The 25,596-nt window shown below is 39.6% G+C and overlaps 1 protein-coding gene across 1 annotated transcript; it reads left to right on the forward strand.

The window, feature by feature from the left end:
* Positions 1-4,705: 4,705 nt before the first annotated feature.
* SQLE (squalene epoxidase) lies at positions 4,706-21,994 on the forward strand. The gene is made up of 11 exons (XM_015619855.3): positions 4,706-5,607; positions 7,643-7,895; positions 8,185-8,365; positions 10,974-11,070; positions 14,110-14,223; positions 15,825-15,996; positions 16,792-16,887; positions 17,421-17,563; positions 18,702-18,798; positions 19,277-19,364; positions 20,135-21,994. Exons 1-11 carry the CDS (start codon positions 5,320-5,322, stop codon positions 20,325-20,327), a joined length of 1,722 nt encoding a protein of 573 aa, XP_015475341.1. The 5' UTR covers positions 4,706-5,319; the 3' UTR covers positions 20,328-21,994.
* Positions 21,995-25,596: the final 3,602 nt, after the last annotated feature.

A 25,596-nucleotide genomic window follows, 5' to 3' on the forward strand; every position in this document is an offset into this window, starting at 1 on the left:
TTTCTGTTCAGTGCTGTGGAACTGCTCAAAAGGAAAACATTTTTTAAAAATGCTGCTGCAATGCTGAAATGATTCTCCACCCTTACTCTGTCTTCTGGTTCTTCAACCCTTTTTTCCTTTCTCATGATCTGTAGTCTTTCTGATATCTATTAACCCTACTCCTACAACACCATCTTCTCACCATAAGAAGATTGTAGTGCCTTGTGAAAACATTTTGCTGTCTTCAGCAAGGAACAACTAGGAAATATCTGTGAAACATATCATCAAAATTAGAGAAAAACACAAAACACTGCCACAAATTGGTGTGAATATTGTAATTTTTAAAATAATGAGTTAGCCTCTCCCTTTCCATCCTTCCATTCTAGTCATCTGACTTACGATTATGGATATCATTGGCTTAGCACCCACTGATTCTATAGAGTAAGAAATATATTGATCACCATGTGAAATCTGAGATAAAATTATAGAAAAATGGACAGCATAATCCCAAAACAGAACCAAGAAGGTGACAAATGCTTATGTATTTGCACCAGTGTAGCTGTTGGGGCTGCCACAGCATATGTAGCCACTGGCTACACTACAACCTGCGTGTTGCCTGTGTCCCTCAAACCCAAATAACTTTAAATTACTGCCTGGATTCCCCAGGAATTACAGCTTTTCCCCCAGATAGGTACCATTTTAAATATTATATATTTATATAATATTTTTATAAATATATTTATAATATATAAATATTTTTAAAAATTCTGTACTTTCTAACTGCAAAGAACATAATAGCTAGTGGCTTTAATTCCCTAACTATGCATTAATAAGAGACAAATTGTTTCACAATAGTCCTGCTGGAATAGAGAGCAAATATTGCTAAATATCCCTTGGTACATTTTAAAAATACAATATATCATCAGGATAAAATTTTGTGATGTGTTGCATAATATTTTAAACTTCTTAATATAATTCCAGTTCATACTTTACATATATATTTTATAATGTTTTTACTATTGTTCAGACACTAAGCTTTTTTTTGACATTTATTAAAATAATTCCGAAAACACTTGCAGAGTTCATTGTGATTAGTCTTGAAAACATCCAGCTGCACTGCTGGATTAAATTAATTTTAAAAAAATTAATTTAACCACACAGCTTCTCAATAAAATGCCCACATAAAGGACAGCAGGTTTTTTATTCCATCACACACCCACTGATATAAACACAATTATTAAGGGTTTTTATTTAAGTGGCCTCTTGCTTCAGAACCTGAAGCACCTCTGATTCTGAGTAACTGCAGTTTCACATAACTATCCTTCAAGTTCTTCAGGATCCCTACCACACCTCATCCAAACATTTACCAGGCTCTGCCACTTCTCATGATGATGAGTGATACACAAGAACAGATCTTTTTTTAATCTTTCAGTCTACACACCAGACTTGCTCCATTTATCTACCTGTGCAGGTAGAAGACAGTTACTAATTAATTAATTAATGCCAAGGATGCAGAATGAGACCAGGCTCTTTGTCACATGTAGCCCATTTATGGACAGCAAGAGTCAGTCTCACGCTGCACACGCTGTCACTGACACTGCAGACATTGGTCCTGATACCTGTGCTCCTGGGGCAGTTGTGATCAGGAACCAGGGATATGTGTTTTATTGCTCTGCAGCTTAAGATGCCTCAGAATGATGCCTGCTTCTGCATAAAAGACAGGCTTCATCAAGTGATTTATTTTTTATACCCTGGAGTTCAGCCAACCAATTCTGGTTATTCCATTACCACAGCACTTCCTTTCCAATTGTTGATTATCCAAGTCCGAAAACAGCATTTTGCTGAATGAAGCTGCGTCTTGAGAAGGGTTAAAAGAAAAGATTACTCAATTCCAATCTCTTCTTTGGAGCCTTTATTTCCTGGTTGTAAAAAAAGTTGTCATAAAATTTTAGAAATTCCTGCTTCAGCCTCTTCATATTTGCCACTGTGAGATTTAAATCATTAAAAGATGTTTCACAGTAGTCATTTTGACAAGGCCAATGCAAATGAAACAAGAAGCCACTCATACTAAAAATAGAAAATTAAAAATATTCAGGAATGCACATAAATTGTAAAGTTGGAAAATGAAGTTATGGCACTTAACAACAATAAAATCAGTAACTCTATCCAGCTATCTACCTAATTTACAATAACACAAGAAAAAAAATGTAGTTTTTACAGTGAACTTACATTTCAAGAAATGCAAATATGCCAAGCTCTTCACCACAACCAGGAGAGTGAGAGTAAATGAAGAAGGAGCGGAGAGCCACCCATTGTCAATGTCTTGGCTGGAAATACAGAAATGTTCTGATAGCATCTGAACCTTGAACAGATGCATCTGTCAGAATTCTGTAATTGCTTCAATTCCCAGCACTAACCACTCCAAATAGAAGTATCAGGAAAAATGACTCACAAGTGATATAATCTTGAAATTTTGCGTGAATATTTCATGTAGAGAAGACAATTTCATGGGGTGGAAGGAGAATAAGCATGCAGTTCTGTTGGTTACCTACTAAGATCTAATTATAGCCTGCAGCCAGAGAAACACACACTGTTTCTCATATCTTCCATGGATAGCTGCTCTCTGGCTCAGGCACAGCGGCTACAGGGCAAGTTGGACAAGACAAAACATTTATGTTCTGCAGTCACCTGTTGTGACCAAAATAACCTTACAGCTGCACCAAGCAGAATCCTCAAAAGGTGAAGGGTTTTGTGTAGTTGGCACTAAAGGGGAAAAAGAAATTCTACTCTAGTCTTAAGATCATCATACCAGTATCTTCATTCACAAGATTCTGCTTTCATCTGTTTCCTTATCTACCATCCTTCTTTCTATTAGCCATTTCAGCTTGTTCTGCACCTTGGTATAGTTCTGACTATGCACTTGCATTAATCTGGTATTAATTTTCAGCAATTGTTGGTTCATGTATATCAGTTTACATTTATTAGTCTTCAGAAGGTTGGTGTTGGTTCCAGTAACTTGAAGACTATTTTTGTATTTGGTCTCTAGCATGAAATACCCAGAAGAGTTAAACACACTTGATCTGTGGAGATTGGACCATAAGGAAAAGGCATTTTTAGCAGAAACAAGGAATATTTATAAACTGAACATAGGAAATCGAGTGCAGATGTATTTAAGAAGTTCAGTCTCCAGCGGTTTAAAACTTGTTGACAGCTGTAACAACCCTTGCTCAAACTGGGGCAAAGAAGCTCCTGCTGTGAACATGTTTTTATAGATATCTATGATTTTTGGATGCTACTGTTGCACCAGAACTAATTTCATTTTTGAGGGAACAACAATCATCGTTGGATGAGACCCATGTTATTACCAAGTAGAAAAACTTGTTTCATCTCTTTAGCTCACAGGGTCTTTATTTTTAGCCTGAACTGACTGATGATGAACCAAAGCCCCATCTTTTAATAGCTTCCAATCTCACCTGCATTTATTCAAAAGTGTCAAACTGGTTTAATCTCATATTACTGAGAAGCTATCAAATGTTTCTCCCCTCTTTAAAATCTACTCCATTTTACCACTGCAAAGATCTCATCTCCTTTAGCTCCATGTGGATGTGATTGGTTTTGGTTATTCTTTCACCAGTTCCTGCTGAAGGTCTGTCATGTTTCATACGTTCCTCACTTTTAAATATTGTTATGCTGTGCTAGACAGACATACTCATATTGTTGCATCGCAACAAGAACACAGTGCAAGAAAAGTCCCTCTGGGAGAAACGGGAGGACTACACGTTAGTGCCCTTGAGGAGTTCAACACTAAAAGAGGAATCTCAGATTAATCTTGGGCTGCATCAAAGGAAGTGTGGCCAGCAGGATGAGGGAAGGGATTCTGCTCCTCTGCTCTAATCTGCTGAGTCCTCACCCGGAGTGCTGTGGGGACCCCAACACAGGAAACGCATAGATCCATTCAAATGAGTCCAGATGAAGGGCACAAAGTTGATCAGAGGAGATGCAGCACCTCTCTTATGAAGACAGGCAAAGAGTGATGAGGTTGTTCAGCCCGGACAAGACTCCGTGGAGACCTTACAGCAGCTCCCAGTAAAGGGGCTACAAGAGAGCCAGAGAGTGACCTTTCACAAGGGCATGGAGTGACAGGACAAGAAGGAATGGCTTCAAACCAAAGGGAAGTAGATGTAGATTAGATATTAGTAAGAAATTCTTTACTGTGAGAGTGGTGAGGCACTGGGACATGCTGCCCAGAGAAGCTGTGGATGCCTGATTCCTGAGAGTGCTCAAGGCTGGGCAGGATGGGGCTTTGAGCGACCTGGTCTAGTGAAAGGTGTCGCTGCCCAATCTTCCAACGTCGCCCCCAACCCAAACCCTTCCATGATTCTCTGATTTTTCCGAGGGGCGTTGCTTTCTTTCGTATTCCCCGAGCGAGGGACCCGACGGTGCCGCCGCCCGGTGCCCTGGGCCTACCAGCGCCCCTCAGCTGCCCCACCCCTCACTCGTCACCACGGCAACCCCGCCCCGCCCTTCGCGTCACATCGCCCGGCGAGCGCAAGCCCCGCCCTCCCCGCGCTCCGATTGGTCGGCGGTCATAGCGCCATCTCGGCATAGCGCCGCCGATTGGCCGGCGCCGCTGAGGCACGGGCGCGCGGTGCCCGCGGGGCGGTGGCGGCCGTTACTCATTAGCATGGCTGCGGGGCCGCCCCTCCCGCGGGCCGCCCTCTCCATTCGCGCCTATTGCCCCTCGTTCTCCCAACACCCTCCATTCCTGCCGCGAGGCGCCGCGGGGCGCCGGGACTGGGTCAAGGAGGGAGGCAGCGGCACCGCATCTTCTCTCCGTGAGGCAGCTGCGGTGTGCCCTGGCGCGGGCAGGTAGAGCAGAGCATCAGCCGCGCCCCCCTGGGCGTGCACCGCCCGCCCCCCGCCCTGCGCGGCGCCGCCGCCTCATCCGCGGGCGTGAGGGCTCCGGCTGCATCGCCGCCGCCAGCGGAGGAGAGTCCCGGCACCGAGCGGGGCTGGGTGCGGCGGAGGGGTGACCCGGGGGGCGGTGGGACGAGCTCCTCCAGCATCGCGTGTCCGGGAGGGGATTCTTGAGAAGACGTTTTATATATTCTTTTTTTCCGGTTTCTGAACCTCTGTCCAGGCTCCTGTGGCAACCTGGCGAGGTGGGGCTTGGTCCTCTGCTGGGGCTCCTTGTTTTTCCACTGAAATCTCCCCACCTTCCACTGGAGCGGAAATCGTTCCTTTTCGGTAGATACATTTTTTCATCCTTTCCTCGAAACCCGATTTGCGCCAGCATCCATCTGCGGTGAAGCTTTGGAGCAACAGGGATCAGTGACCCTCATGATGTGGACCTTTCTGGGTATCGCCTCCTTCATTTACGTGTATAAAAAGTGTGGAGACCTCATGACTTACGCTAATAAGGAGGTGCTGCTCTCCGTGCTGGTGTTTTTCTCGCTCGGCTTGGTGCTGTCGTACAGGTACCACTTCAGGGGCCCCAGGCAGCGGCAGAAGCAGAAGTCACACTTGGGGATGCTCTCTGATGTGCTCTCAGCTTTGCCCCTGGTTGGCTTCTTCTGGTCCAAACCTACCCCGGGATCTCAACAAGTTGAACAGCCCAAATCCAGAAAGGTAAGTTGAGACGTGGCACGTGGAATGCAAGATTCTGCTGCTTTTCCCTATGGAAAAGCCGTCTGCCCTGATGAGGGAAAAGAGCTAAGAAAGGGTTGGACAGGGTTTGTCTTTAGGTGCTGGATGTTTGATTTGTCATATTTTGTGTTATTTTTGGTTGGCAAAGGAAAAGTGGTAGACCAGGGGCTTTCTACCATCAAAACAAGTGTGTTTTAAGAAAGATTTGGAGTAAAGGGTTATTATAGTAGCAGAAAAATATCTTCAATTGCCAGTCTGTTGTAGAGATGAAGGACTGTGAGGAAAGAGAGAAGGCTGTATGTAAATACCTGAAGGGAGGGTTCAAAGAAGGCTGCGCCAAGGTGTTTTCCATCAATGCCTGGTGACAGAAGAAGTGGTGAGCACAGAATGAAACAGAGGACGTTTGCTCTGAGCACAGGAAGCACTGTTTACTGTCAGGGTGACTTAGCAATGAAACATTTCCCAGAGAGGTGAAAGAGTCTCCGTCCTTGGAGGTGTCCAAAAGAGGGCCCAGTCTGCTCTGATCCTGCTTGAACAGGGGCTTTGGATCCCATGATGTCCAGAAACTCTTTCCAGCCACTGCCATTCTCTAACTCTCTGAGAGCTTACTAATATTTATGGATAAAACACTTTTTTTTTATAGAACTGCAGATGTTGTATACTCCTGGAGTTACTGGGAAATGATTGCTGACCTATTGCTTGTACAATAGGTACAGGACTTGCTCAGATAGTCAGGTTGTTCCCTTGAGCCCTTCATGACCCTTGCTATGGGACAAGTGGAGAGCTGTAGGTGGTGTAGGAGGTGTCTGGAGCTTAGCTGGAGTCCTGCCATCCCAGACTATGAACTGGACATAGATATCTGGAACATCTGTGATCAGCACTATTTGGCTACCTTCCTGTGTACTTCTGGGCGTTTTCACATGAGCACTGACTCCATGCACAGAATAACATGAAACTGGTTTTGGCTGCAAGTCAAAGGTTTTTTATTTTTGTTTTCCTCTTAAAGCCTGCATTTACCAATTAGTTTTGTTACCTGAGTTCAGACAGTTAGTTTAGCATTCTTTTGATGTATTGTAGATAAAAACATGACACTAGGCCACTAGAAATTATGGTGTCAGTGTGTTTCACTGATGCAGTCGTGTTTTTACTAATGTCAGCAATGTAGTGCTGAGGCATTTGTGAAAGACTGAATTGAACTCTGATCTACCAGCTGGAGAAATGATTTGCAGCTTTGCACTGGATTTGCCCTTAAAATTATTTTTTACTTCGAAGTGTATGTGATTAAGTGCTGTTGGGAAGGTTCTATAACAGAGCTGGTTTAAGATATCAGTTTCTGTATTAATTGATGTCCAGTCCAATATATGTAAATTCTTAACAGCTTTAAATGTAGATGAATGGTGATTTTGCTTACACTTTTAGATGTTAGATGAGTTTTCATTTCAGGTCCACTTCAAAAAAGCATTTCCCAGGCAGCTGCTTCTGCTGACACTTTTCCATTCTGAATATTACCATAAGTTGCTGTTTTGTTAGTTAGGTAGGTTCACTTAGAATATAATTGAAAAGGAGTATGTTTTCCAGAGAAATAAATTTTCCAGCATATCTAATACTTTTTCCATTGTAAAGTGCTAAGGCCTCCATGCTGGAGTGGTTTACTGGCATGAAGATATTAGTCTTACTTTATGGAACAGCCTTTTTTTACTTCCTTTTATAGCAGCTTTCAGTCCCTCTGGCAGTTTTGTTTGTGGTTTGTCTTCAGTCAGTAGGGCAGGTTTAAGCCAGGGTTGTGATGTTGTTTGCAGTGGTGTTGGTTCTTTTCTCTGCATGTTGTGCTTTTGTTGCCTTTTAGAGTATGACAGATTCAATTTTGGACAAAACTAAACTGCAAGATGTCTTCCAACTACCAATGCATCCTCAGTACCCTGGCTCAGAGTAGAGCTACTCCCAAGTCAGCCTTCTTGACAAGGTTATGGTACAGATCCATTGGCACGTGTAACTTTGTTGCCTTTGTTTTCTAAAGGGTAAAAGAGAAGTGAACTTCTCAGATGCGTATCTGACAGAGACTGCTCCAAATTCAACATTGTCACCCCAATATGATCCAGAAATTATCATTGTGGGATCAGGTGTCCTTGGTTCTTCCTTGGCCACGGTGCTTTCAAGAGATGGAAGGAAGGTGACTGTAATAGAGAGGGATCTGAAGGAACCTGACAGGATAGTTGGAGAACTGCTGCAACCTGGAGGATTTAATGCTCTTCGGGACTTGGGTCTTGAAGGTGGGTACATTTCAAGATGTAAATAGATCTGTAACACAAGAGTTACTACACTAAGCAATGTATTTAGTAAAAGCATGCCTACAGGAAAAATTCAGAAATATATTATCTGCATTTAACATTTGAGTTAAAATTGCTTGTGTATTTCCAGTTTGCTATTTTGAAAATACTCTTCTTTCAACATGTATATTTTACTTATGAAAATTGGACCCTATATAAAGAAATGCCTGTAATAAATAATTAGGCTTTTTAAAGACTTGTTTTGACTCATTTCTTTGCTTATGTCTTGCAGATTCGGTAGAAGGTATTGATTCACAAATAGTAAATGGTTACATAATTCATGACCTAGAGACCAAGTTGGAGGTTGAGATTCCTTATCCAACATCTGAAGATGGACGAGTGGCCAGTGGAAGATCTTTTCATCATGGCCAGTTTATCATGGGTCTCCGAAGGGCAGCTATGGCAGAGCCCAAGTGAGTCATGTTGTGGACAGCACAGTTGGGATCCAGAGATTCAGAAGTATTGTTCCCATCATTTCCGTGAGATTCCTTAACCATTCCCAACATGGAGGGCTGTGATGAACAAGAGTGAGAGAAACTAGCAGCTGTAATTACTCATTCTGCTCTCTGTAGATAAGTTCATATGTTACATACACATCATATATATCACCATTTGTGACAACTTAATCTTTAAGGGAGTATGGGCTTTAAATATTAGGCAAGGTATTTGCCAATCTGTGTGAAAGAACAGTTCACAGGTGAAGCATTGATTCTCTTCTGCTGATTCTTGGGTTTGGCATTTTACCAGAAGCAGTGATCTCTTCTTGGTGAGCAGTGCACAGAACTTCTTTGGACAAGGCATGAGTGGCAAATCTGGCACGATTTCTTAGATCACAGAATAGTTTGGGTTAGAAGGGATTACCTTTAAAGGTCATGCAGTCCAACCCTCCTGCACTGGGCAGTAGCATTTCCACTGATGTTATCAGTGATGATAGAAATAAAGCATTTACATTTGTATGTTGTTTTGCTTTCTTTTTGGACACGAAGTGAGCCAAAGTAACTAAAAAGTAGCATTAGATGGAAATAGTTCTTTCCAGTTAATAATTTGTATGTTTCAGAATCTTAAATACAACTTCTTTTCATAATGAAAAGAAAAAATGTGTGTTTTCTCTTAACTGTTTTCTTCTATAAAAGATATGAGAAGTGAACTTTTATTGAAATAGAATAGATTCTAGGTGCTGCTTTCTGTGTGTGTGGTTTGTTTTTTGTATTGTCTTTTTCCCCTCCCTAAATAATTTTTTCCCCTAAAAATACCATAATGCCATATATCCCAAGAGACATATGGCATTATCATATTTTTACCTAACAACTTTATTCTGAGCTTTCTCCTTTCGTATTTGTTATATCATATGAAATTACTAAAAGTGTCAGTAAAGATAGCAGCTCTGTAGTACAGTTAAAATTAGTGGTGACAGTGTTCACTAGCTCTCAAATCTAAAGCCTTGTTGAGGCTCTAAGTTGAATTAAATTTGGGTATCTAAGTGCACCACTTGTGGGAAAAACTCCAGTAGCTGTACAGTCTTTGAAGCAAAAATCATGTTTGTAACCAATTAAATTCTTTCCCATTTTCCACACACTTTTGAATGTTTGTTTTGTGTATGCTTGCTTGCTATTTAATATGTGGCATAGTAAACTGCATGTTTATGTGTAGTGAAAGAATTCTTAGTAGTGCCAGGAGATTTTGGGTTTTATCACAAAGCTTTTAAAGCTATAGAGGATAGTTATTACTGATTAGTATATCTTCTTCATAAGCCCTAGGCAATATGAATGTATTTCAGGTAAGTTATTTTTGCAGCAGAAAGAGGTAGGGCATCATTGGTTTATAATAATAAACGAATTATATATAATTATGAACTCACTTATAGTGGATGAGAATAAGAAGAAAAAGTGAGCACTCAAGCAGGTAACTGAAATGACAGCTATAAAAGAAACTTAGAGCTGGTAGGATTTTCAGGACTCTGATTCCCTGGCATGCTGCTGCAGTCCCTTGCTGTTGAGGTTTCTGTTGTGTGCTCACTCATAACCATTCATATTTTGATACAGCCAGTGTGCCTGTTGCCTGGCAAATTAAGGCAGTCACAATCTGCTCTGAAATGTCTGTGCTGAATCCCAAGGGAAAAAGACATTAACTGAACTGCTTGTATTCCTTCTAAGAGCCTAAAATAACAAGCTGTTGTATTCCCCCATGCACCTTTAGCTCAGTTCTTAAAGCTGTGGAATTCCATCTGGATATGAAATATTTCTGAGACAGACAGAGTGTCCCATTTTGAGCAGCTGAAGTGTTGTGATCAGGTCTAACAGCTCAAACCCAACAAAGAATATAGGTTTACAGAGATTTCATTCCTGAACTCAAAATGGCTCTGGTTGGGAGATAGAAGCAAGGGATGCTCCACTTGAACATAAGTGTTAGCAGAGCTTTAAAAGCAAAACCAGAAAAAAGACAAAACTCTACCCTGAATTTCTGAGGTAACAAGCTAGGTATGTGTGTCCTAAACAGTTTAGGTTAGTTTGGACTGCTCTGAGAATTATGTGCCTGACTTTTATCTAGTGTTATGTTAAAGGTTTAAGTGCTGCTGATCCTGTTCTTTAATTTTCCTTGGAGTTAGGTCTCACCTGCACTGTCAGTGATTCCTAACTTTTAGCAGGGCTGACTCAGTCAGCTCCCTGATTTCTGACCGATACTAGGTGTGAAAGTCCTCTCAGCATCTTTTACAGAGCCATGGGACACAGCTGGGGACTCTACTAAGTGGCAGGGTGTTTATGATAAATAGTACAGTTTTTAGAATATTCAGTTATCAAACCAAAGGTAGTGTCAAAGTGAAATTTATGACCAACAATTTTGACAGTTAATGTGGCTTCAGAAAGTATTCCAGAACCCTTTTTTTTTAAAAAAAAAAAAAAAATTTAAACTGTGTTGACAGAGATAACATTGTTGAAAATTTGGGTTTTTTTCTGTGTCTAGTGCCTTGAAATGCTGGTATCATTAATCCTCTTCTATTTTAACCCCTCTGTTTCATTTCAGTGCAAAATTCATTGAAGGGACTGTGTTACAGTTACTTGAGGAAGATGACTGTGTTGTGGGTGTTCAGTACAAGGACAAAGAAACTGGAGACACTAAGGTAAGAGTTTTCTGTTACAATCTTTGCTAAACTGTTGAGAAAATTAAGTATTGCTTTATATGTATAATTTTTTAAAAGCTTGTATTTCGGAGCACTAGTACAGAAATAATGTAGTTATCGAGCAAGCAAAAGATTTAACAAAGGGAGATTGTTTTCTAGGGCATACAGTCTGGGAATATGGGAATACTTGTTATAATTTCTTACAAAGCTTTTGCTTCCAGTTTCTGTGGAGAATTCAGTTCATTATTTATTTCATTATTCATATGTCTGGAGTTTAAAATCTTTCAAGAGTTCCTGGTGAAAAAAACAACATATTAAGATTTGTGCTTCAGCTGTGTGTAGTGGTCTGCATTTCCACATATACTTCCACCATCTAGTGAAAAACTGAAAAACTGAAAAAGTTTAGGAAATGCCAGTCTGGATAGAACCCCTGTACTGAAGTTCTGGATATGCTGCATATTCTCCAGGAAAACCAAATTTGTAATCTTTTTGGACTTCGAAGTTCCTTTGTTGCCTAAAGTTATGTAGATGTACTCAGACAGGAATCTCCTGTCTATGCCCTGCTCCCCTCTAGATGGAGAAAGTTCCTGAGTAGCTGGAACATCCTGCTCTGAGGATTATTAACATCTTTGCATCTCTAAGTCATTTAGAAATGGGACTGGTGACATAAAACTATATAGGAGAGAGCCTTTTAAAAGTACTTGCCAAAGCTGTAGGGGAGCAACCTGGTTTTAAACTGTCCTCAGGCAAGTGTCATTTCAGCCCACTTGACAACTAAGTGCTGCAAGAGAACAGAGAAGTAACAACATTCTTGACCCCTCTTGAGGTTAGCTGGAGGAGGAGTGAATTCCAAGTCCTGTTCCTTGGTCTGTCTTGCCTCTCATGTAATCTGAATGAAACTATTAGGAAATCCACTCTAGGAGAATAAGCCACTGAATTACAGGTATGGGAAAGACAGGGAGTTTGGAGAGGAGGAGGAGGATTTTTTGCAGGGTGAAGGGTGTTTGTTGGGGTTTATTTCCCAAATTCAATTGGCTTTATCATCCAGCAATGTAGAAGGGTGGTTTTGTTTTATTTTGTTTGAGGGGTAGAAGGGGAACATGCATATTTTGAGTTCTGTTTTTAAGTTTCACACTCTAAGCTTCACACACATCTATGGATGTTGTCCTAATTTTAAGTGTGACTTATTTGACCAGCAGGATGCTATAGCCTGCATCTTTCCTGAAAGTCTGGGTATTGTTCTAAAGGCCTTAAGTTTCCTGTCTGTATACTTAAATATAATCAAAGTAAATCAAAGTCATGTTTTGCTCTGGACGCTGAAGTTCTGTGGCTGGAAAGAGCTGTTTGATTTGCTGGCTTAGATCTCCTTTGATTTTAGAAATCTAGTATATAAGAAATTTCCTTTAAACATTTCTATTTACTATGTCTCCCTTACATGTTAGTTTTTACAGCTAGGAAGCTCTTAGCTGAATAAAAACCCCAAACTCAAGCCTGTTTACATCCCTTGGCCTGCATTTATAAAGAAAGGACACTGGTCTGTGTTGTGTGTTTTCTGTTCTTTCCATCCTACATTCTCCACCACATTACCTCTGAGATTTTTATTCTGTTAAATGAGGTTCAAATTAGCCAGTATGCTGAAGGTCCACTTATAACATTTTCTGAAACCAGGCAACTGAGTAGACTCAAAATTTATTGTGTTGACTGTGGAAAAGTTGTAGCATAAATGTTCCACTCATTAGACAGCCGGAAACTGATATGGACAGGTGACTTTGGTCTAATTGCAGGAATAATTAGAGCTTGCAGTCATCCAAGCTAGGAATCCATAGGAAAGGGGTTTTGTTAACTCTACTCAGGAGCTCACTTCTATAAGCAGACACCATAAAACACGTTTTACCTTACTTAATCTACTCTCATCTGATTTTGTCCAGCTTCCCTTCACACATCAAAAGATGTTAAAGTTCGTGTGACCAAGTTGAGTCAACTTGATGATTCTTGTTATTCCCCCTCAATTCAGAATATTCTATGATTTTATGAGTTGCCACAGTGTTGGTGGCAACTGGTCACAGAGGAGCTCACAGAGTGACTCACCCATACAATAGTAAAAGATTTCCTAGGAGTACCAATGAAACATAGTGTGCTTTTTTTTGACTCACTTACAAACTGAAAGCTTAAAAGGATAAATACTTTTTACTGCTTATGCAAGCATATGAAATCACTGGAAGCTAAGGACTAATGCTTGTTGTAAATCTATTGCCAGTTGAAGTTCAGTCACTGAATATATTGACACAGAGAAAGCTGTAGGAAGAAGGAAACACCTACCTTTAAATGCTTCCTAGTATAATAATGTTGTTATAGGACAATAAAAGTAAAGGCATAAAAATATATTTTAGTAATTGGAATTATTTGCTTATGTTTGAGAACGATGTATGTGTTAAACATTAAGAATTTATACAGACCTTCAGGCTGAACCTGAACAGTTTACTCAGATTAGTATTTTGTCCATATATATATTATTAGTTAATAGTTCCTAAGCAGACTTGAAGCTGCTCAGAGTTTCCTGCTTGGTCTTTTAAAGAAGAGCCTATGTGCTTACAGCTTGTCAGTTTGTCATACTTTGATTTGGTTTTCTTTAGCTGCTTATGCGTAGTTCTTTAATTTGAAATTCTTCTTTATTTTCTTTTTTTTTCTTCTGAAGAGCATTACAGCCTGAAGGGAGCAAATATTCTTCTTTATTGTATTTTTTTTAATCCAAGTTTCTACACAGTTCCCATAGCTGTATTTTCTGAATGCACATCTAAAAAAGATGGAGTATATTGTTAGATCAGCTTGTGTAGCAAATAGAGAAGTGTGAATACAAAGAAGGTAAACCCCACAGTGTTTCTTAATACATATATTGTTAATATGGCCTGTGATCCTCTTAGATGTTTATTGTGTTCTAAAGCATCTAATTTACAATTGGAAAGGAGATCTTGGGAATTGCTTCTCATTGTTCTGAAGCAAAATTAAGTGTCACATCTTTATTTTTAATTTACACTGCAGGAACTTCATGCTCCACTTACAGTTGTAGCTGATGGACTTTTCTCCAAATTCAGGAAAAACTTGGTATCCAACAAAGTTACTGTTTCATCCCATTTTGTTGGTTGCATTTTGAAGGTAACTTTTATGTATAATACTATATAAATCACTATGCTTCTGCTTTGTAATGTGGGTCTGAATTCCACTAAATATGTTGCTGTTCATTTCCTTTTCCAACAGAATCAATTAGAATTGTGCTTTTAGGTGTTTATCCAGCTGTTTTGTCAGTTTCTGTGTCCCTTTGAAGTGCTTGGAAATTTTGTTCTGTTTTTAACTCTTAAAGTGTTGATGTATCTTTGGTCCCAGCTTTAGGATAGTTGAACTTCTTACTGTGCCAGACTTAACATATTAGGTACAGTTACAGATCAGATTTTCAATTCTTAAACACTTTTATGTATCTCTGAGCCTGATTTGGCTTTGTTTTTTTGTTTTTTAAAGTGGATATTGTTGTTAAAAGTTGGATATAGTTGAACAAGAGAGTGTTTAAGAAAATGGCTGCTTAGCTATGTTAAACTGAACTCTGGACTCACTAAACCAGTTCATAGAATAATTTATTTTTTTTTTTTGTAAGAAAAAGTGTTTCAGGATCTTACAGCACACATACCACTGCTTTATATTAGTGCTACATCTTATTTAGCACTACATTCTGGATCAGAAGTAGGCACCATTGTAAACCTGGAACCCAATAGGTAAAATTGTTTCCCTGGACACAGATGTTTTGAAAGCTTGATGTTGAGATACTGGTACCTATGATGGTGACACTTTTTTTTTTTTTTTTTTTTTTTTTTTTTTTTTTTTTTTTGCAATAGTTACAGTATTTGTTTAGGGAGTAAAAATCTTAGGTTTTAGATCATCCTACAAGCTGTGAGCCAAACCACCTATGTTTTCTACTCCAGAGGGGTTCCCAAACTGTGCTCCTGCCTGAAGGTGGGGTACCTTGTAACCAGGTACATATTTGCCTTCAGGACCTATAAACTTCAAGAGAGAAGGCGGTGTCCTGGTTTTGGACTGGGAATCTGGGTTGGTAGCTGGGTGGAGAATCCAGGTAGAAATCCTGTCTGGATCTTTCACTCTGTGTCTGCTGCATTAACTGATGCATTAACAGCAAAAATAATGAAGGGAGAATGAACCAAAGCTAACAGAATTTTCACTAGACTGGGAACAGTGACTGGTAGCAACTTAAGTACTTTTTGAGTCTCTAATCCAGTTAACACTGCCCAAGTTTGTCTACTTTTGCAATCTCCTTTAAGACCTCACAAGACCCTATGATTCTACTTCTGTTGGTGTCTCCAAGTAATTATATTTAGATTAGTTGATTTCTTTCCCTCCTATCTCTTTCTTTATGAAAACAAAACAAAATGATCTTACTGAAAACTACTACATTGATTATGTTATTGGTTTTCAATGGCATATGTTAAATAGTGGTGAGGTATTCAAATGAAATGGATAAGTTAGTGATTCTAATAAATACTAAAATGTATTGGCAAAAGAATTGTTGCTACACTAAAATTCAGAACTTTCTTTTTGAAAGCACTTCTCCATTTAAGAGAAGAATAACACAAACTTAATATGATATAGGATTTTATTTAAGTGTTTTAGAAAATTACTTTGTCTGTCTGATGTTTAATATCCTTTCATTAATCAGTCTCAATCTTTCTTCCCCTTCCTTCTTTTTTAAGGATGCATCACAGTTTAAACCTAATTATGCCGAACTTGTTTTAGCTAAAACGAGTCCAGTGCTAATCTATAAGATTTCTTCAACTGAAACACGGGTCCTTGTTGATATTCGAGGGGAAATGCCAAAAAATTTAAAAGAGTACATGATTGAGACCATTCATCCACAACTACCTGGTAAGTCTGGAAAGATTTGTAGAGAATTGTGACATTTAAATATGTAAAAAAAAAAAAGAGACACATTTCATTGAATTCATAAAATTCAATGAAATGTGAAATGTGTGGCTTTTTCCATATATAATATACATACTTGCATAATATACAGTGCAGAGGTACTGTTTCAGAAGCCATTCGCCCTTCTTTGGTTCCATGCCACACAACACACACAAGTTTGTTCTGCTCACATCTGTGGGGTCAGCAATTCAGAAGGATTGTATAAAGCTCTGGGGCACCCAGCACAGGAAGGACATTGACTTGTTGGAATGAGTGCAGAGGAAGCCACCAAGTTGACCAGAGGGATGGATGGCTCTTCTATGAGAAGAGGTTGAGAGAGTCAGTCGGCTTTGTTCAGTCTGGAAAAAAAGAAGGCTTTTGGGGCAGGACTATTGACAAGAGCATCAGTGGCAGGACAAGGAGAAATGGATTCAAATAGAGAGTAGGTTTAGATTAGATATTAGGAACAAATTATTTTCTGGGAGGGTGATGAGGCACTAAAACAGGTTGCTCAGGGAACCTGAGGTGCCACATCCCTGGAGATGTCTAAGGCCAAGTTGGATGGGACTCTGAGCAGTCTGGTCTAGGGGAAATGTCTCTGCCCATAGCAGGGGGGTTGGCCCTACATGATCTTCAAGGTCCCATTCCACCCCCCACCATTTTATGACTCTCTAATATCTCTAAAAAGAGATTAAAATGGATTGTGTAGAAATTGTGTCTTTGTCTAAATACTGTAACCAAGATATTTGGTTGTTGCAGATCACTTAAAGGAACCATTCTTAATAGCAGTTCAGAATGATCGTTTAAGGACTATGCCAGCCAGCTTCTTGCCTCCTTCAGCTGTAAACAAGAAAGGTGGGTATTATGAAATAAAAGGAAGAAAAAAAGTATAAGCATCTTCTGGGACATAGGATTTTATTGTCTTAGATGTATGTTTGTTGTTCAGTACAACTGTCTCATAAATCTTCTATAAAAAACATTATTTTGAAAATGTGTACCTTGGGCATAATTTAACTGGAATGTTTACATTACCAGATGTTAACTCAATGCCTGCTTTATCTGTAAGTTTAATTTACTCAGTTGCTCCAGCTTATACAAGTGTGGCCTTTCAAAGAAAAAAATATTAAAAATGAAAGAAATTAACTTTGACACATTAACATGCACACCTATCCAGAAAAAATAGTTTGACCTTGATTATCTTAAGGCTGTTTTTAGCCTTTTAACTTAAAGACATACTTTGTGGTTTTTTGTTTTTAATTTCTAGTTACACATCTTATTTTCTGGTGGGAATGAATTCTAAGTAATTTTCATGGTTTTTTTAGAGGATTTAAATTTTAAGATTTCTTAACGGTTGTGCAGTAGCCTATTGTTTTTTCTCTTCTACCTAGGTGTTCTTCTTTTAGGAGATGCATATAATATAAGACACCCTCTTACTGGTGGAGGAATGAGTGTTATTTTAAATGATGTTAAAATATGGAGAAGTTTGCTCCAGGATATCCCAGACCTTTATGAAGATTCTGATGTTCTTAAGGTGATTCTTTATTTTGGACTTACTTTAGACAGCTTCTGCTGCAGTTTGGTGACACACTTCTAAGTTTTATGCAATTCAGGGACAAGTAAGTTATTGGTGAGGCATAGCAGTTTTCAAAGTTTTGGCTAGAATAATCAGATATCGGGCATTGACCAGTGGAGCTGTGGTCTGTAACTGCTGTGCTGTGTGCCAAGAGGTAGTTTCAAAACTTTTCACACTGACCTGCTGTGTTTTACTTAAGGAGATTGATGTGTTGTGTCTAGCCAGGATGTTTTGCTAGGATAACCTGATATTCCCATTTTAATAGGGTATTTTTAACCAGAGTGATCCTAAATGTGGTGGGTTTGAACCATTACACTTACGTGAGTGGAACTTTTACAATAATGAGCTTGTGTACTCAGTCTTTCAAGAGACATCTCAGCCTCCACTGGCCTCTTGCCTGCTGCGTTAATCTGAGTAGTAAGTTAGAAGGGATCCTTCTTTCCCAGAATCTGCTCCATCAGTGTTCATGCAAGGTTTATTTTTTCAGTGATAGTCCCAAAATTCTGATGAGTAGATAGTAAGATTTCTTATTTATTTCTTTACTGCTTTTAATGGGGTTAGGCATATTGTCTTGGCTAAATTACAGATAGTATAATTGTAGACCACAAGCAGATGATTCAAAAAGTGTATTTGAAAATTGAGAAGCACTAGAAAGAACCCTGAATGTCAGGATAGTTCAAGACTTACCTGACCACATGCAGATGCTTTTAGGGCAGCTAGCCACCTCAGACTCCAGTCATTTCCTATTCATTACCAGTCAGTTGAGGGAACTAGCTGATAGCTGAGCATTATCCTTCAAGTTTCAGCTGTATCCCAGACATCTACTGTAGGATAAGATGAAACATGCTCTGGAACTACCCTTTTCCCCTTATATTTAAGGTAAGGGGAGCTTGCATAACTGGTTCAGCAAGTTTCTAACATCCCTTAATGACCTAGCTTGTAATCAATGTAGCATATCACTAAATCCCTTCTGCATGTCCCATGAACATGACTCTTGCCACGTCACCTTGTTGGGAATCTTCTGAATGTTCCTTTGTATTTATTTTTATTTTTTATTTTTATTTTATATTTATTTTTTTATTTTATTTTTTTTCAGGCAAAAAGAACATTTTATTGGTCAAGAAAAAAATCTCATTCTTTTGTAGTGAATGTTCTTGCCCAGGCACTTTATGAACTCTTTGCTGCCACAGATGGTAAATATATCTTAAAGATAACCTCTGATTAATTATAACTTGGTAAATAAAAATGACTGGGAAGGGGATGTCCATGTCCCTGTGTGTGTACATATATATATATATATATATATATACACATATGTATTGTTACATATTAAAAATATATCAATCAAAGAATTTTAATAAGTTTTCTTGTGTTCTCTGCTTAGTTTTTTAGACAGAATTTTAGCAATGTGAAGGCAACTCTGGAGTTAGGACAAATAACTAAACAAAGAAAAACTCCAAAACAAAGAAAACAATAGTCAATTAATGCAAAAATATGTAGATATTATGTAAGACTATCCTTTGTATTGAAAAAAAAAGCTTAAAATCCAGCTGAATTTGGCAGAATGACAGCTACCAAAGTCCTGTATTTAATGTCATTATTGTGTATGCAGAAAAATGTTTCCATATGTGTTGATTATATTTGTTTTATTAATTTTAATTAATTTTTTAGATTCCTTGCATCAGCTAAAGAAAGCCTGTTTCCATTACTTCAGACTTGGAGGAGAATGTGTCTCAGGTCCCGTTGGATTGCTCTCAGTGTAAGTTCACTGTGTTGGCAGTGGTTATTGTGTGCCCCTGAGGGATCTGCTTTGCTCCCCGTCAGGTGGCTCAACACAGGGAGGATGGTCCACACATCAGCCTAGATTTTAAGATTATACTAAAGGTTGGGGGTTTATTAGAAACTGTGTCTCTTAAGTCCTGACTCATCGGGGTTTTTTCTGTGTAACAAAGGCCACTTAAAGCTGGTGGCTCATAGTGTAGGTGGCACAGGAGTTTGAATAAGGTAGAGGAGTCCAGACCAGCAGAGCAGCTGGTGGAGGTGTTTCCTACTTGAGAAGCTGAGAGTAGTGTTGGGTGAGGCCTCCCATAAAAAGCTGTAAGGAGCAGGAAAGTCTCTAGCAATGAAGGTATTTGAATTACCCCTCAGAAACTTGTGAATGCACAGTAAATCCTACTACTCTGAACATAGGAGAATGCATGCTTTTATATTTCTCTCCTTTTGGACTGAGAGCTAAAACTCAAAGGGTATTTAAAATATTCCTCTGGGGTAGATAAGGTAGACAAAGAGTACTATAAATGAGGAGAAAGCAGCAGTATATGTTGGCTGTGCTGTAGAAGGGAATGCAGAGTGTGGAGCAGCCCAGGAGAACCAAGTTTGTATTTTTCAGTTGAGTTGGCATGACCAGATTGCCTAAATCAGTCGAGGGTGTGTGTTCCTGAGTAGAGCTCTGTATTTGTAAAATGGAAAATTTTCAGTTCTTTCTGATTCTGTTTATTTACTAGTTTTATCTGTTTGTTTTTAATGCAGGTTATCTCCTAAACCAATGGTACTGATTGGCCACTTCTTTGCTGTGGCCTTGTATGCCGTTTATTTTTGCTTTAAATCAGAGTCCTGGATCACCACGCCTCGAGCAGTTTTCAGTAGTGGAGCTATTCTTTACCGGAGCTGCTCTATAATATTTCCACTTATTTACTCTGAAATGAAGTATTTAGTCTACTAAAATCCAGAGGAAAATGACTGGAGGAAGAAAGCATGAAAATCACAATGCCTTCAAAATCTTTGGACGTGTACTATTTAATATTGTATTATGTTCTCCTCAAAATGCAATTTCCTTGATAAGGTTTTAACTTAATTTTGGTTTTGTGGTTATATACATATATATTATATGTAAATATTTTTTTCTTTGCAATTTAAGTTCAAAAAGGAGTTAGCTGTTTACAAGGACCATAATTAAGTGTTGATGTGGTAGATAATTGCCAGTTTTGACAGAATTTCTTTCCTTGCTTTATGCATTGCTGAGTGCACCACTAATATTAATAAACTGAGAAGTGAAAACTGTAAACCATATGCTGCTATTATCCTTCATGCTTTTTTCTGTTCAATAGTTCCATAGACTTTATTACTGTGAAATACTATAACATTCTTGATTTGGTTATTTCATTAGAATTTGCATCATTTCTGTTTCAATTGCATCTAAGATACAGGTCTGTTGACTCTTAAAAGGACACTGTAAACTATGTCAGATCTTGATGTGTCACTATATCTTTAATTTCAGTAACTGTTGCAAGTGCCATGTTGCTCTTCTGAATTCCTTCTTTACACCAGAATTCATTTTAACAAGTAATGACCACATACTTTCTTTGTTGGCTACTGCAATGCACTCAGGTAGTGAAAGCACATGTTTTTGAAAATTCCTTCCTATCTCATTTTCTTTTAAAACTTTGAAAATATGGGGTTGTTTTGCTTGGTGTTTGTGCAACTGAGGTTTAGCACTGCCATGAACTGAAGCACAGCAACAAACTGTATCCACTGAAACAAATTAAGTCCAGGCTATTCCCAGTAGACAGCAATCTTTAATATTCCTTCAAAAATTAATGAAAAGCACCATGAAAGTGTCCTTTTAATACTTGGAGTGTGGTGGGATTATTTTTCCTGTAGGAATTACTGCATGCTACTAAAGAGTTCATATCTATTCCTATTGGTCACTATTCCTCTCAGTGTTCTTGTTATCAGTGTGATTTCCTTTGCTCTTGTGCATCTGCATTTTCTCTACCTTTCCTATGATTGGTTTGGGTATCACTGTATGGCTCTGCTCTTTTGGCTTGCCTAAACAATCACATGTGGGTGCAGCCAACAGTCTGGAGAGTAATAACAGGTTTTGTTCTTCTGTACTGGTGAAACTGTGACTCTACCTTGAAAATGACAGATTGCATAAGCTGTGTATAAACATTCATTTTATCTTGGACTGTGAAAAAAAAATCTGTGGAGAGACTTTATTTAGTGTTTATTTGATGGGTATTTCAAATGACCTCTTCTTTTCCAGAAGCAAAAGTATGTATATTTTTCTAACCATGATCACTTTTGATACCCTCTTGAAATTACACCATCATGAATATGTCTATGTTGAAACTTTAGGGTAAAGTACTAATATTTTCAATTATCATTATATATGGTAACTAAATTATGCCCCTTTAAGGGTACACAAAGTTTGCAGAATTTATACAAGTGTTTTCAAAATTTGTGACAATTTTGAAAATATTGATTAATTTTACATGTTTTATTTTTTTATATTATTTGCAGTCAGTCTCTTTAAAATCATGGATAAAGAGTCCTGAGCCAAATACGCATCCTCAGCTTACGTAAATAAAAAGTTATATCTGTAGATTATTTTTGTTGTGTGTTTCTGGTTAAAGAGTTTTGTTAAATTCTGATTTATATGCTTAAATTTACATATATATGTAAGGAGTTTTTTCCTTTCTTGTCCTGAATTCAGTGCCTGGTTAAGTGTCTTGATGATCAGGGTAGCAATCACTTACTGGAAATTGCTGGGGGAGAGACAAATGTTGTGTGTACGTGTGTGTAAGAGGGGTCAGCCTAAAAATATGACCATGAAATGGCTATGTGCCTTGTCCTCAGGACAAGAGGAGGGCTTACTTTGAAATATCAAACAGAGTGGGATTGTTGGGACACAGGGCAACACAGGATTGGGCTTCTGGCTGCGATTACTGATGAGCTGGTCTTTAGTAGTGTTGGCTGGGTGCCTACTGCAGCTGGTGGTGGCCCACCAGCTGTGCCCCAGAAAAGAGCTGCAGAGAAGAATTTCCAGCTGCTTTCTGTAGTCCATGACTACAGTTATTTTCTCATGGATACAGAGGGGTGAAGAAGAAGTCATGAAAAAAGCAGTTCTTGAGTCAGCTGAGACTAAGAAGAGTGAAACTGGCAGTGAGTAATGTCCATAGGTAAAATGGCCAAAAATGGAATCCAACAGCACCTAGTGTTAAGTATGCAGAAGTGGTCTGTAAGAATCCTGATTTTCATTCTCTACATCTATATGCCACAAATAAATCAACATGTGAGGATGGTTTTGTCACAGGCATGGTTTAGAATCTGCGAGGAGCAGAATGCAGGCATATTTGATGCAACTTCCAAATTGTCTATCTATTTTCTAATTCTGAAGAGGTTAATTCAAAGGATTTCTACACTGCAACATTTAATGGCAATAATGTGCTGTTAAGTGAGTGTTTGGGCACAAGGAGATTTGAGTTGTGTGGTTATCCCTCTGTTCCAGGACTGGTGCAGCTGCTGCTGCTGGAGAGAGTAGAGGGAGGAAAAGAAGTAGCTACATAGTGGTGAGTTTGTGATGTTCACATGATGCAGGAGTATGAAAACGTGCTTGTAGTGGAAAGAGGAGACAGTATCATGAAATCATAGAATCCAGAGAACATAACTCTGGAAAAGACTGCCAACATCAAGCCCAAGCTTTGACTGAACACCACCGTGTCATCTAAACCATAGCACTAATTGCCATGTTCCCTTGTTTCTTGAGCACTTTCAGGGGTGGTTAGTCCATGCATGCCTGAGCAGCCCATTCCAATGTATAACCACCTTTCCAGTGAAGAAACTCTTCCTCATACACAGCATGAACTGCACCTGGCACAGCCTGAATCCATTTCCTCTTGTCCTATCGCTGATTGCCTGGGAGAGGAGACAGACCCTGACCTGGCTACAACCTCCTTTCAGGCAGTTGTAGAGAATGATAAGGATCCTCCTGAGCCTCCTTTTCTCCAGGCTGAACACCCCCAGCTCCCTCAGCTGCTCCTCTGTGCTCCAGACATTTACCCCGCTCCATTGTCTTTCTCTGGGCCTGCTCCAGCACCTCAGTGTCCTTCATGTAGTCAGGGGCCGGAGACTGGACACAGGATTCAGCTGCTGCACTGCAGAAGGGGTAGATGGGAAAGGTGTGTGGAGCATGCTACCTGTACTGGCTTTCCATGTATAAACTGTGACCTTTGCTACTTCAAAGGCTGCTCACATCCCCTAAAACCTATGTGTTGGTGTTTGCTGTAATGATGTTGATGCTCATGGGTTGATTTGTGTCAGTAGGGTATTAATTTACTGCTGGGTCATAGTCCTTGTACAAACTGCTCTCTGAAACCAGCTTGTGTATTCTGGACAAAAGTGAAATCCATCCAATCCAGAATAAATATGGGCAGTTAATAAATTATTCATCCTGAAATTCTGCTTGCACAGCATGACAGTACTACATGGAAAATAGTGTCAGCAGTTCCTGAATTGTTCCCTGTGAAGCTCCAAAGAGCTGCACAAGCTCCTGTGCTGTGCAGACTGAACAGAGGCATGACACAGTTTGCTGAGACAAAATTGTTCAAGGTACTGACACTAAAAGCTGACAAGGTACTTTAAATGATAACTGAAATCCACTGTTAATATAAGCAAAGTAACATAAATAAGAAAAATAATCCTGATCATAGAATAATTTATTTTGGAAGGAATATTTAAATATCACTCCAAGGCCACTGCAATGAGCAAGGACAGCTAGATGAGGTTAACCAGAACCTTCCCCAGACCTGAAAGTGTGCAGGGTTGGGTATCTACTCTCTCTGTGGAGTGTTTCAACACCCTCATTGTAAACACTTCGTATTGCTAGTATAAATCAACCCTTTTTCAGTTTAAAACCATATTCCCTTGTCCTACTGCAACAGATCCTGCTGAAATTTGTCCCCATCCTTCTTATAGAATACCATCAAGTACTGGAAGGCCTCAATAAGGTCTCCCTGGAGCCTTCTCTTTTCCAGGCTGAACAACTTTCTTAGCCTGTTTTCATCAGACTGACTTCATCCTCTAATCATGTTCCAGGCCCTCCTCTGGCCCTGCTTTAACAGGTCTGTGTTGTCCTTCCTGCTCTGGGCATCCCAGAGCTGGATGCAGTTCTCTAGGGAGGGTCTCACAAGAGCAGAGCAAAGCGGGGCAATCACCTCCCTTGCCCTGCTGGCCCTGTCTGCTTTTGATGCAACCCAGGATACAACTGGCTTTCTGGCTGTGAGTGCACACTGCTGGGTCATGGCCAGACTCCCATCTACCAGCACCCCCAAGCCCTTGGCAGGGCTGCTCTTGAGCCATTTGTTCCCCAGCCTTTATACATATTGGGAATTTCCTCAATACATATGCAGGACCTTGCATTTGGCCTTGTTGAACCTCATAAGGTTTCCATGGGCCCAGTCCTCAAGTCTGTCAAGGTCCCACTGGATGGGATCCTGTCCCTCAGGTATGTCAACTGCAAAACTCAACTTGGTCTCATCTGCAAACTTGTTGAGGCTGCACTCGATTCCAGTGTCTGTGTCATTGATACAGATATTAAACAGTATTGGTGCCAATACAGACCCCTGAGAGAAACCACTCATCACTATCTCTGGACATTGAGCCATTGACCACTACCCCCTGGATATGATCACTGAACTAATTCCCTATTCACAGAACAGTCCACCCAGCAAATCCATATGTCTCCAATTTAGAAAGGATGTAGTGGGGTATCTTGTCAAAGGCCTTACAGAGAGCTGACATCTGTAGCCCTTCCCTTGTCCACAGATGAACGCACCCCATCACAGAAGGCCACTGGCTTGGTCTTTCAGGATTGTCCTTGGGGCAGCCATTCTGGCTGTCCTGAATCACCTCCCTGTTCTCTGTGTGCTTTAGTACAGCTTCTAGGAGGATCTGCTCAATGTGTTCCCAGGCTGACAGGTCAGTAGTTTCCAGGGTCCTCCTTTTTACCCTTTCTAAATATGGGTATTTTCCCCCTTTTCCAGTTGTATGGACCTGCCATGACTTTTTTGGTGTCATGGAGAGTGGCTTGGCAACTACATCAGCTAATTCCCTCATCACTGTGGCAGGCATCTTGTTGGGTCCCATAGACTTATGTATGTTCAGACTCCTCATGTTCATCACAAACCTGATCTTTTCTTATAGTGGGAATC

The sequence above is a fragment of the Parus major genome, chromosome 2 (assembly GCF_001522545.3).
Source record: "Parus major isolate Abel chromosome 2, Parus_major1.1, whole genome shotgun sequence".
Classification (NCBI taxonomy): Eukaryota; Metazoa; Chordata; class Aves; order Passeriformes; family Paridae; genus Parus; species Parus major.

Excerpts from the sequence above, each read along its gene's own strand:
- SQLE (XM_015619855.3), top strand. The coding sequence starts at position 5,320 with ATGATGTGGACCTTTCTGGGTATCGCCTCCTTCATTTACGTGTATAAA. Across the intron at positions 11,071-14,109 it reads AAGAAACTGGAGACACTAAG|GAACTTCATGCTCCACTTAC; the intron begins GTAAGAGTTTTC and ends TTTACACTGCAG. Across the intron at positions 19,365-20,134 it reads CCCGTTGGATTGCTCTCAGT|GTTATCTCCTAAACCAATGG; the intron begins GTAAGTTCACTG and ends TTTTTAATGCAG.